The sequence below is a fragment of the Lepidochelys kempii genome, chromosome 2 (genome assembly GCF_965140265.1).
Source record: "Lepidochelys kempii isolate rLepKem1 chromosome 2, rLepKem1.hap2, whole genome shotgun sequence".
NCBI classification, from domain to species: Eukaryota; Metazoa; Chordata; order Testudines; family Cheloniidae; genus Lepidochelys; species Lepidochelys kempii.
In genome coordinates, this window is record NC_133257.1 from 225,554,074 (window position 1) to 225,567,241 (window position 13,168).

A 13,168-nucleotide genomic window follows, 5' to 3' on the forward strand; every position below is an offset into this window, starting at 1 on the left:
AAAAACTAACTTGCAATTTATAAATAAAAATTTATATTAATTATGTATATTACAAATACTTCTTACTTCACTAAATCTGCAAAAAATGTTAAAATATACTTTAATAATAATTTTGTGTAAAAAGAAAATGCGATCATTTTTGTCCAGAAAATCCAAAATAAATCTGAAGTACCTTAAGTGGTTAAGATATCACAAGCAGGTCATTATAAAAAAATGTAATGCTTATGTTCATTGCTTTTTGAAGATCATAACAAGAAACATTTGGATGCAGTAGCAGCACAAGAAGATTTGGCCACGGCTTGTACAAAAAAATCAAATCAGCCCCCCATGATTGATAGCCAATTTATGGAAAAGGATCTCAATGACGTCTCTACTTTTAAATTTGAAGCCCAAATTTGGGCTTTTGGGAAAAGCAAAGAAGAAATTGGCAACGTGCAAGGTGGAAAAGGAAGTGAATGGCGAGCTCAAACCATGTAGCTTCAAGACAAGTGCCGTGAAAAGTTTCAACCTTTGGTGACATGTAAAACGTAACCATCCTGAAAACTATGTGGCTCTGGTTACAAAAAAGGATTAGGAAGATGAGGCAAAACAGAAAGCTGATGTGGTTAAATGACGTTCATCTGGCTCTTTGAAAACTCCTTGAGAAAAGATTTTTTGCGGCACTTCATCTGAAAAGAAAACCAAAATTGAACAAACAAAACTTGACTCATATTTGAAGTCCTCAAAGGTTACAGTCACCATGGATGCCAATACTTTCCGTGAAGGGCTGATGGAAATGATTTGCTTGAGTTCAACAGCGCTCACTACCTTCAGGCTAAAGAACAAAGGATTCCACAAAATTGCAGGTGAAATGGGTCGGCAGCTTGGCGTTTCGACGGGGCATGATGCTGTTCATCATTTAGTTGTCAGCACAGCTGAGTCTGGTCACGAAGGGCTCCTTGATATTGCTCGACGACTCAAAAACCAAAATCTATTGCTACATTTGAACTTGGCGAAAGAGCTTGAAGAAAACAAAACACAACAAAAGGAGTCATCAATAATCGAATCTGAGGTTTCGGAACATTCACATCCTTCAGAAATAGCAGGCTGTTCTCAAACTTCCATCTCCATTCTGAACTTGTTCAAGCGTCCATCCCTGAGACGTCTTCAGTCATCACAGGGAAATGGAGATAATTCAAGCACCAATTCTTCAGAAGATGATGCCTTTGAAATGGAATTGGATAAACAAGAAAGATGCCGGTGAGTTTCTGCGATTCATAATTGTAATAAAGCATTATTCGAGAGAAACTTTTAGGAAGATGGTGAGGCGATGGAGTCTATTGGTAGGCTAAAAGTTAAGTCTGTTTTTGAGGCCATTCACAGCTACCCACACTGCATTCAGCCTGTCTGTAGAATTGCTTTGAGCATGCCAACAACTCAAGCTAGTGTAGAGCGACTGTTTTCGGCTTTAAAGTTAATTTTAAATGATTTGCGGCAGGCTATGAAAGACGACTTGATGGCTGCAATAATTTTTTACAGAATGAATTATGAATTATTCTAGTTTGTATCATTGCTGATGACATTTAAATTGCTTTAAAAGTCTGAATAAAAATAATGTTTTTTTCAAAATTACAGTATGCACTTTTTTATTTAGTTAAAAATTAATTTGAGTCGGAGCGTGGAGCGGAGTCGGAGCAGAGTTGGAGCAGTCACTATTGGTGCCAGAGCAGAGCTGGAGCAGAGGAATTCAAAAATTTGATTGCACCAAATCCCTGAATTAAATAACCATCAGTGCAAGGTTGGAGTCATTTAACGGTCTGATTCAATGCCTGTTAAAGTTACTGGAAGTAAGGAAGAAGGAAATAAAGTTTATGTGGATACCATAATGAAGTAAAAATAATTGTAAAACAATTGTTCTATTTCTTTCACTTTTTTCTATTTAATCCTTACCACTATTCTTCCCTCTGCCCCATATATAGGATTGGTGAGGTTGGAGGTTTGGTTCAGATCGCAATATGTAAATGCTTATCCAAACCTTACTGGAAATATCAAAATCTTACCAGGATGCAAAAACTGGGTGTCTAATAAAATAACTAGTACCTTTTACTTCTAGGCAGGCCAAAGACCCCATGCCAACATGCTTTTCTCTTTTTTTAACAGTATCCCGGCACTGGCCAAAACCTGGAAGTGTAGAGGTGTGTGAAAGTTCAAAATAGTTTTAAAGGTATCCAAAGTTGTTTGGGGCTTTTTTGCTTTGTTTGTTTGTTTGTTTTTGTTTTTAAACCTTTTGAGTTCACTTCTGGTTTGGGAGGAATAGACAACTCAGCTATGAAGACTCCATGTGTGCACATGAGGGGGTGAGATGGGGAGTACACATGCACAAGAAAAAAAATTAATTGAAAATCTACTTAAATTTGACAGCTGGCACTCTTAGTGTTACAATGTTACAGATCCAATGCAATTGCCTACCTTTGTCTGTTGGCTCTTAGTTCTGAGCACTGTGAAATAGATCTGTATTCTGTGTTCTGTGCTGGGAGGAGTTTATGACTAGATTATTTGAACAAAACAAACAGACTGAAGTACATGACTAGACCACAGGCATTTGGAACCAATAATTCAGTGGTGCTGGAACAATTTTTATAGTGGGGATGCTGAAGGCAGAAACCATGCATTTGGGTTGTTACTACTACTTCAAGCCAGGGGATGCATCAGCACCCCTAGTTCTAGCACCTATGCTGTAATTGTAAACCCAGTGCTGTGCTGAACTAAAATAGCTTTCTAAATGGCCGTAAAAACTAGAATCCTTCATCTGTCATTAACAGTTACTGAGGAAACGATCCAAATTAAGTATTGTTTTATGCATCTTGTAAGATCTGACCAAGAAAAGGTTTTTGGATAGAGTGCAGTAACCTTACTAATGACCCAGCAGGCTACAGCTATCGAAACGGACTAAATGGGGCTAATGTGTGTTAAAAATAAGTTTCTGATCTTTTAAAAAAAATTATACAACATTTTATTGAGGACAACCAAACAGTGAGGCCACGTTCTTATCTAACTTTTCTGTGTGTTTGCTGTGAACATAATAACGTGGTTTGAAAATGCTTTGACTTCTCGAGGTCCCTTCCAGACCTACATTTCTGTGATTTCTATATATTGCACATGAGGATTCTTACTTTGCTGAGGGTAACTTACACATGGGCAATAAAAATAAAGATTATAAATTACATTTTTAGGACCATTGTAAACAAATTGAGAATAGTTTTCTCTGTGTGTGGATAGGAATGATGCATTAACCATTGTGAATAAGATGGTCCCTGGTGCATTGTAAGGGTCATAGAGCAGCCTGTGTTGCAGTTTTCCCATCCAAAGAATATAAGATGCACTTTTCTAACCATTAAATCCTCAGGCATACAGTATACGTGTGGATAGGAATAATTTCATCATTAGGCATTCATCTTATACCTCTTGTGAATACAGGACTGTCTCATAAGCATCTTTGGCGTCTCTGGAGCTATAAGAGAGGCTCTCCTGTGAGAGTGTTGCCACCTTTATACATAAAAGTAGATCATAAAAAATAGGTGATAAAACTGATCACAGTAAACTGTTTGCATTTACAAACTGGGACAAGCTAGTCTAAAAATTAGGTAATAAACATAGAAACCCTGATCCTGTTGGCTGCCTATCCCTTGATCAGGCCTACAACACACAAATATTGGCCATATGCAAGCCAGTGCTCAAAGGGGCCTTCTCTCCACTTAAATCACCCTTTTGAAAATTCCTTAGGGTATGTCTACACTACGAAATTAGGTCGAATTTATAGAAGTCGGTTTTCTAGAAATCTTTTTTATATAGTCGATTGTGTATGTTCCCACACAAAATGCTCTAAGTGCATTAAGTGCATTAACTCGGTGGAGCGCTTCCACAGTACTGAGGCTAGCGTCGACTTCCAGAGTGTTGCACTGTGGGTGGCTATCCCACAGTTCCTGCAGTCTCTGCTGCCCATTGGAATTCTGGGTTGAGATCCCAATGCCTGATGGGGCAAAAAACATTGTTGCGGGTGGTTCTGGGTACATGTCATCAGGCCCTCCCTCTCTCCCTCCGTGAAAGCAAAGGCAGACAATCGTTTCGTGCCTTTTTTCCTGAGTTACCTGTCACTGTATGTCTCCTGGGTGCTGGCAGACGTGGTACCGCCACCTTTCAGCTTCAGCCCTCTCTTCAGCCCGCCACTTACTCTCCTCAGCCCGCCACCTCTCCTCCCGGTCATTTTGTGCTTTCCTGCACTCTGACATTGTCTGCCTCCACGCATTCGTCTGTGCTCTGTCAGTGTGGGAGGACAGCATGAGCTCAGAGAACATTTCATCGTGAGTGCGTTTTTTTCGCCTTCTAATCTTCACTAGCCTCTGGGAAGGAGAAGATCCTGTGATCCTTGAAACACATGCAGCTGGTGGAGAAAAGAAAAAGGGACAATGGTATTTAAAAAGACACATTTTACAGAGCAATGAGTACACTCTTTCATGGTAAACCTTGCTGTTAACATTACATACAAAGCACATGTGCTTTCGTTCCAAGGTCGCATTTTGCCTCCCCCCACCACGTGGGTAGCCCCTCACCCCTCCCCACTCCCCGTGGCTAACAGCAGGGAACATTTCTGTTCAGCCACAGGCAAACAGCCCAGCAGGAATGGGCACCTCTGTATGTCCCCTTAAGAAAAGCACCCTATTTCAACCAGGTGACCATGAATGATATCACTCTCCTGAGGATAACACAGAAAGATAAAGAACGGATGTTGTTTGAATGCCAGCAAAAATACACTGCAATGCTTTGTTCTACAATGATTCCCGAGTATGTGCTACTGGCCTGGAGTGGTAAAGTGTCCTACCATGATGGACGGAATAAGGCTGCCCTCCCCAGAAACCTTTTGGGAGTACATCCAGGAGAGCCACGAATGCCAGAGCAAATTAATCATTAAACATTCTTGCTTTTAAAAGGTACACTGACAAATATTTTGGCATTTCGAAAACTTACTGAGGCGGCCAGGAGCACCTCGGACACAATGACGATGGTTTTCAGGCCTATTGGCAGACACCATACCATGGCAAGCATGGAGCCCACTCAGCTCACTGTGGTGGGGCCATAGACAGAACCCATATCCCTATCTTGGCATCGGAGCACCAAGCCGGGGAGTACATAAACCGCAAGGGGTACTTTTCAGTAGTGCTGCAAGCACTGGTGGATCACAAGGGACGTTTCACCAACATCAACATGGGATGGCCGGAACGATTGTCTGCCGTTGCTCTGACGGAGGGAGGGGCGACTGACGACATGGCTTACAGGGTTGGCTTACAGGGAATTAAAATCAACAATGGGGGTGGCTTTACATCAAGGAGAAACAAAAACAACTGTCATACAGAATGGCCCCCTCAAGGATTGAACTCAAAACCCTGGGTTTAGCAGGCCAATGCTCAACCCACTAAACTATCCCACCCTCTGATATTTCAGGCAGGACTGAATCTCCATGAAAGTTTTCAAGGTGCCCCTGATGGACCTCACCGAAACGATTGTCGGCTGTTGATTTCACGGAGAGAGGGAGGGAGGGGGGAGAAAATGAATACAAAACAAGTCTGGTGTATTTCTTGTTTTGATCCACTCCATCTATCTTTTACATCTTTGGCTGGCAGCAGACAGTGCAGTAGGACTGCTAGCCATCCTCATCTCCTGCCTGCCCGGCAGAAGATGGTGCAATAGGACTGCCTGCAGGACTAAAGAGAATGACCTGATCGAGTCACTCCTAATTTAGTCCCTTCGCCCATGTCTGCCCAGGCGCTCCTGACCGACCTTACGGAAGCGGCCAGGAGCACCTCAGACACAATGACGATGGTTTTCAGGCTTATAGCGCCATCTGCTACCACAAGACAATGGGTTGCTGCTGCTGTGTAGCAATGCAGTACCACATCTGCCAGCACCCAGGAGACATACGGTGATGGTTACCTGAGCGGGCTCCATGCTTGCCGTGGTATGGCGTCTGCACAGATAACTCAGGAAAAAAGGCGCGAAACGATTGTGTGCAGTTGTTTTCACGGAGGGAGGGCCTGATGACATGTACCCAGAATCACCCACAACAATGTTTTTTGCCCTATCAGGCATTGGGATCTCAACCCAGAATTCCAATGGGCAGCGGTGACTGCGGGAACTGTGGGCTAGCTACCCTCAGTGCAACACTCCGGAAGTCAACACTAGCCTCGGTACTGTGGAAGCGCTCCGCTGAGTTAATGCACTTAATGCACTTAGAGCATTTTGTGTGGGGACACACACAATCGACTATATAAAAACTATTTCTAAAAAAACGACTTCTATAAATTCGACCTAATTTTGTAGTGTAGACATACTCTTAATCAAAGAGGCACAACTCACCCCAACAAGGGAGCAGCCTGCTATCTGTTTATCTGTTCTGGAGTTTAAGAATAAAAGTAGTGATCTGTTGCAACCTACCAGCAAGAGTAGTTTGTTTTTATGTAACATCTCTGGGTGTATGCTGTGAACATGACAATAACATGCTTTGAAAATTGCATTGTTAAGACCTCTCTGTCACAGTGCTTTTGTTCCCATGTAACTTCACTAACTTCAGTGGAGTTACTCCCAATTTAAACCAATCTGCAAATCAGGCCCATAGACTAAGGGCTATTATCTATTGATGAACAGAGATTTATGTAATAGATTATAAAGTACAGGTGGTCATCATTTTAAGGTTTTTTTTAAGGATAAGTATACTGGACTCTTTAAGTGCTTTGAAATGACTGATAAAAAGTGCTATAAGGGTTATGTATTTTTTTTAAAGATTTGATGTGGTTGGAAAGATTTTATGTTGTTCTTTTTTAACAGAAAAATTCAAATTTTTTTACATTGGGAAAAGGATATTTTGTTTGGGAAAAAAAAGATTTCAAATTTTTGTTTCTCTCTCTCTCTCTCTCTCTTCTTCCCTTCTAGTCCCACATTTTCCCATCTCAATAGTAAACAACAAGAGAAAGTGTGTGTGTGGTGGGGAACATTCTCACCTTTTGACTTTTTTCCCCAGTGGAAAAGTAAAAATAAGTTTAAAAAATGAGAGACAGTGTGTCATTTTCTCTCATTTTAAAACATTTTTCATACTTTCCCAAGGAAAAAAATCTTTAGAAGTGCAAGAAAATGTCTTCTCTGTCTGTTCATTAAAAACAAACAGACAGACAAACAAACAAACAAAAAACCCCAAACACTTTTCTCCAATTATTTCCAGTGGAAAAAGTAAGTAATTGAAAATTTTTTCCTCACTTTTTAACTTGTATCTTTATTACCAAACGTATACTTTTGAGAAATGTCTGCCAATAAGTTTTAAAGCTGAAAATGAGTATTCAGTGAAGGCGAAATAGATAGGTCTTCCCAGAAAATAGGTGAAGGTGAATGATGTACACTGGAAAATGTACCCCAAGGAATAATCCTGAAATGGCAGGTCTTTTCCATGCTCAACTTCCATGTTAAGAAAAAGAGTCAAGTGGATTTAACAGGCCTAGTTCTTTTCCACTAAGATCTAAATCTGTGTGATTAAATAACTGTGCAACACTGACAGCGTAGATCTGCTGACCCACTGGTATTTATTGTTTCTCCAGCAAAGCAGGCTGAAAAACTCAGTACTGTCTTCTTGTCTGATACTCAAAAATTGCTATGCATTTGTTTTTGTCAGTATGTTTTAAATATCTTATTAAAAGATTTACCCTGCAATTATCATATAATCCAATGTGATCATAACATGACACTTGACAGGATACAGCTGAAAATTCCAGCTGCCTTTCTGGATTAGTAGCACAACAAGGCTGATTTTACAACTGTAAGTAGGAAGGTGGTAGGGTCAGTGAAAAGGAGTCTGCACAGTTTATGCAGACAGATGAAGCTGCTCCCAAATCATTGTCATTGCCATTCACCTTGTTGGTAGTTTCAGCAAACTGAATGGGTTGAATTATCCTTCTTTCCAAGAAGGGACTCTTCAGATCAGGTCAGTGGTGAAGTATGTGAATAAGGAAATGCAGGGAGTTTAGAGAAAGGGTTTAGTGTGCTTTGGAGTTTCAAGTATATGTAGCGCTCACTGGGGGACACCAACTTCAGGAAAACCAACTCAAAGTGCCATAGTAGATCCATCTTCAGGGAGTTCACAAGCCAGTCTCCCTCCCCACAAGGAATTTCTCTTTAGGGACTCAGACAGGGACATAAAGAAAACTGCTCCAGGCTGTATTGTGGTCCTTGAACAACAGAAGAAGACGGCTTCTTTGGAGACAGGGAAGACTTATGACACACACAGTTACCAAGGTAGCAAAATAGGAAGTCAGAGCAGACAAAGACCCACTTTCACCCCCTGTCTCTTACTCCTGAGGTTTCTAGTCATTTAATTAGCCTCCATCCCATAATAAACAAGGGCAGAGAACAGTACTTCCTCAACCAATGCTTTCATGGGTAGAAGACAGAGGAAGCAAGTCCTCTGACAATTTAAGAAAAGGAAAGGAGACAAAGTTACAGATCCTAGGATCATGGCAACAATTTGACAACTCTATTATTTAGTATTATTTGTATTTAGGGTGACCAGATAGCAAGTGTGAAAAATCTGGACGGGAGTAAGGGGTAATAGATACCTATATAAGAAAAAAACCCCAAAATCGGGACATCTGGTCACCATATTTGTATTGTGGTAGCACATAGGAGCCTCAGTCCTGGACCCGCACTCCATTATTCTAGGCACTGTACAAACACAGAACAAAAGGATAGATTGTAAGCTTTTTGGGGTACTAAGGCCCAGCTCCTCAAATATTTAGACATCTAACTCACATTGAAATCAGCAGGAGATAGGCTCAGATCCTCAAAGGTGATTGTTAGGTGGTATCTAAGTAATTAGTAAGACTGGCAAGAATTCGTTACATTTCCATTTCCACCATAGAACATAAATAAGAATACTATAAGAGGCATACAGCTAATTCTGTTTATTTCATTTCCTTTAGGCAAACTTCATCAAAGAAAATGGAAGAAAGAGAATTCAAGAGGCAATCTTAGGGTACATCACAATCAGAGCTGTTTGAGAAATAGAAAAATGCATCACAGAAATTTCGGCTAATACAATTTCTGTTCCATTATTTTACAAAATAATTTGATTTTTCATTTTCTAAATTCTCCATCAAATTTTAAGACAATATTTTTTATATTTACTATTTAAGATATTTTAGAATTTTGAACTGAAAAATATTCCACCATGTGACTGAGCTGACAAAGCAAAACCAGAAATACAACCTGCCCTCCAAAAAACTGAAACAAAAAAAATCATAATCAGAAATACATTTTTGCCAAACAATCCAAAAGGGCTTAATAAATTATTTTTACATTGACATTTTTTGGAAAAACAAAATGATTAGTTAAGACGTTTTTTCACAAACAATTTCATTCTTGAAAAAGGACAAACTTTGACCAGCTATTGTTGTAATGAGTAGCGCTGCTCAAAGTGCAAAAAAAAAGACCAGAGTCATCGTCATCCTTCCTTTGGCAACACTTCAACTGAAAGCAAAGGGTTTTTTTGCAGTGGGAGAAAAATAAAACCAGTCATGCAGGCAGGAATACTGAAGAACTAGCAAGTGACATAATTAGGAAATATTACATTCCAGCCATTAAAAATATACTTTTAACAGAATAGCCTCCCAGAAACAGGAAAGTAACAATCCTGCAAATAAGTTCACAGGTAATTAGGCATGGAACTTGGTCTGGAATGCAGACTGCGGGGAATCTGGCACATTGAGGTGAAAGTTCACAGTTTTGAACAGCAAAATAAACCAAACCACTGAAAGTTTTCTGTTTTCATTCTCTTTCAGCTTGTCACTCAACACTGGTAAACATTTTTGTGTGGGTGGATTACTTTTCCTCCCTTTCTGCGTAACAGTCTGCACAGCTGCTTTATCTCTAGGAGGGACTGTTTGTGTTCCATACAGTGACATAATCGGCCTTGTTGTTAAAGGGAGAAAGAGAGAAATTATTTTCATTACAGTAACTCCTGGAGGCCTCAGTCAAGACTGGGGCCCCATGGTGCTTGTCACTGGTGTGAGACACTTTCCTTTTCTCTCTTTAGGGCTCAACTGGACAAGACAGACAAAGGGTGGGAGAGGAAACAGAGACAGAGAGGGGAAGTGACTTGACCAAGGTTACATAACAGGTCAGTGACAGAGGCAAGAATAAAGCTAGTGACAGCACCAGAACCAGATCCTCATCCCTGCTCTGTCCCCATAATACTGGGTTAAAGGGCTGGCAAGGTAAAAATGGCTCTAGAAATCCTGTATCTAGCAGAGGGAGGAATCCTCTGATGCAGGAAAGATGGAAGATGAATGTAGAGTAGGTTTCAGAGTAACAGCTGTGTTAGTCTGTATTCGCAAAAAGAAAAGGAGTACTTGTGGCACCTTAGAGACTAACCAATTTATTTGAGCATGAGCTTTCGTGAGCTACAGCTCACTTCATCAGATGCATACTGTGGAAACTGCAGAAGACATTATATACACAGACACCATGAAACAATACCTCCTCCCACCCCACTCTCCTGCTGGTAATAGCTTATCTAAAGTGATCATCAGGTTGGGCCATTTCCAGCACAAATCCAGGTTTTCTCACCCTCCGCTCCCCCCCACACAAACTCACTCTCCTGCTGGTAATAGCCCATCCAAAGTGACCACTCTCTTTAAAATGTGTATGATAATCAAGGTGGGCCATTTCCAGCACAAATCCAGGTTTTCTCACCGCCCCACCCCCCTCCAAAAACCACACACACAAACTCACTCTCCTGCTGGTAATAGCTTATCCAAAGTGACCACTCTCCTCACAATGTGTATGAAAATCAAGGTGGGCCATTTCCAGCACAAATACAGGTTTTCTCACCCCCCACCCCCTTTTTTCAAAAAAACACACACACAAAAACTCACTCTCCTGCTGGTAATAGCTTATCCAAAGCGACCACTCTCCCTACAATGTGCATGATAATCAAGATGGGCCATTTCCAGCACAAATCCAGGTTTTCTCACCCCCCCCACCCCCATACACACACAAACTCACTCTCCTGCTGGCAATAGCTCATCCAAACTGACCAGTCTCCTTACAATGTGCATGATAATCAAGGTGGGCCATTTCCAGCATAAATCCAAGTTTAACCAGAAAGTCGGGGGGGGGGGGGGTAGAAAAAAACAAGGGGAAATAGGCTACCTTGCATAATGACTTAGCCATTCCCAGTCTCTATTTAAGCCTAAATTCAATTTGCAAATGAATTCCAATTCAGCAGTTTCTCGCTGGAGTCTGGATTTGAAGTTTTTTTGTTGTAAGATAGCGACCTTCATGTCTGTGATTGCGTGACCAGAGAGATTGAAGTGTTCTCCGACTGGTTTATGAATGTTATAATTCTTGACATCTGATTTGTGTCCATTTATTCTTTTACGTAGAGACTGTCCAGTTTGACCAATGTACATGGCAGAGGGGCATTGCTGGCACATGATGGCATATATCACATTGGTGGATGTGCAGGTGAACGAGCCTCTGATAGTGTGGCTGATGTTATTAGGGTGAGAAAACCTGGATTTGTGCTGGAAATGGCCCACCTTGATTATCATACACATTTTAAAGAGAGTGGTCACTTTGGATGGGCTATTACCAGCAGGAGAGTGAGTTTGTGTGTGTGTGGGGGGGGGGGGGGGCGGAGAGTGAGAAAACCTGGATTTGTGCTGGAAATGGCCCAACTTGATGATAAGCTATTACCAGCAGGAGAGTGGGGTGGGAGGAGGTATTGTTTCATGGTGTCTGTGTATATAATGTCTTCTGCAGTTTCCACAGTATGCATCTGATGAAGTGAGCTGTAGCTCACGAAAGCTCATGCTCAAATAAATTGGTTAGTCTCTAAGGTGCCACAAGTACTCCTTTTCTTTTTGCGAATTTAGAGTATGTTCTTTAGCACTAAGGAAGACTTGTCAATGTGAGGTGTTGGGGTTTCAGTGAACCTCCACCATACCATGAAGGTTACCACTGAAGTACTACTAAAATGGTCCGTGTTAGCTTTACAATTGTAATGCAGCTACTTGGTGCATTTTTGTTCATGGAAGTTACCTCATGTAACTAAAGCAATTCATATCCTTGGACCACAGATACAATTATTAAATAAATAATGTTTATACAGAGGGGTCCGGGACTGGAACCCTTCTTCTTCTAGCCCCTGACACTTTAGCCTGAGGAAGAACTTTTAGCTGGTAATAGTAGTAATAGAGCCCATCTGTGGGATAGCCACTAGAGGGCAACCTCAGAAATGCATCTATGCAAAAATCAGTACAGTACAAGCATAGCGCCATAGGGTGACAAGGTACCCAAAGGCTCATCTAGTCTAAGACCCTGTCAGGATTTCTTGTGTTTAAACCATCCAAGACAGATGGCCATCCAGCCTCCTTTTGAAAACCGTCAGTGACGGAGCTTCCACGACCTCCTTAGGCACAATCTCCTTTATGGCTCTCAACAAGCAGAGTAGTTCAAATTAATCCCTAAAGTAAGAGTCACACCAGGAATCAACTGAGCTGCTCCTTTGATTATCAAATTTCATATGTTTTCTTGGCTGTTCATACCCTTCCTTGTAGGGTAATGGTAGCAGCAAGGCAGCAATGTCAGCTGCTGACAGCGCCGGGCTTTATGCAGGACTGACAAAGAGCGGTTCTGTGACACTATATTCAACGATTTCACAGAAACCACATGACTTTTTAGAAGGCTTATTCTGCATTTGTGTGGCGCCATTGACCCTGACCCCTCTGCTAAAGTGGGGTGTGCTTTTATGTCAACAGAACAGGAAACAATATTAATGAAATAGACAAAAATCCCACAAAAGACTCTGACTCACCCTGTTTTGGTGGCAACTTTAGAAAACTTTCTGTTTCAGCTACTGTTTTGATTCTCCATTCCTCCCTCCCATTCACACCGTATTCTTGAATATGTGTATGGTCTTGCCTGTTCTTCCTACCTACAAGCAAGCCATTTAGTAGTACAACTTAAAATATGGGCATCATGTCAGGTACACAAGCAGCCTCCTTGTCCCACACTCTTGAGCTCCACTTTGAGCGTGTAACCCCAAAATGATTTAACTGAAGTGACCAGGAGTGGGAAATTGTTCACCAGA

At 41.2% G+C, this 13,168-nt stretch overlaps 2 protein-coding genes across 3 annotated transcripts in view; one reads left to right on the forward strand and one right to left on the reverse strand.

The window, feature by feature from the left end:
• The first annotated feature begins 217 nt into the window (after positions 1 to 217).
• Positions 218 to 10,334, forward strand: LOC140907638 (uncharacterized). The gene is made up of 4 exons (XM_073334010.1): positions 218 to 1,239; positions 2,140 to 2,174; positions 8,997 to 9,049; positions 10,109 to 10,334. The coding sequence occupies exons 1-4, from the start codon at positions 740 to 742 to the stop codon at positions 10,187 to 10,189; spliced, it is 669 nt and encodes a 222-aa protein (XP_073190111.1). The 5' UTR covers positions 218 to 739; the 3' UTR covers positions 10,190 to 10,334.
• Positions 4,280 to 13,168, reverse strand: part of FZD1 (frizzled class receptor 1) — a 50,831-nt gene continuing 41,942 nt past the window's right edge. Inside the window, exon 2 of one of the 2 annotated variants that reach the window (XM_073334002.1) lies at positions 4,280 to 4,420. In XM_073334002.1, the coding sequence (XP_073190103.1) occupies positions 4,373 to 4,420 (48 nt within the window). In that variant the 3' untranslated portion in view covers positions 4,280 to 4,372. The remainder of the gene's footprint in view (positions 4,421 to 13,168) is intronic. The other variant, XR_012157560.1, reaches the window with a different exon arrangement.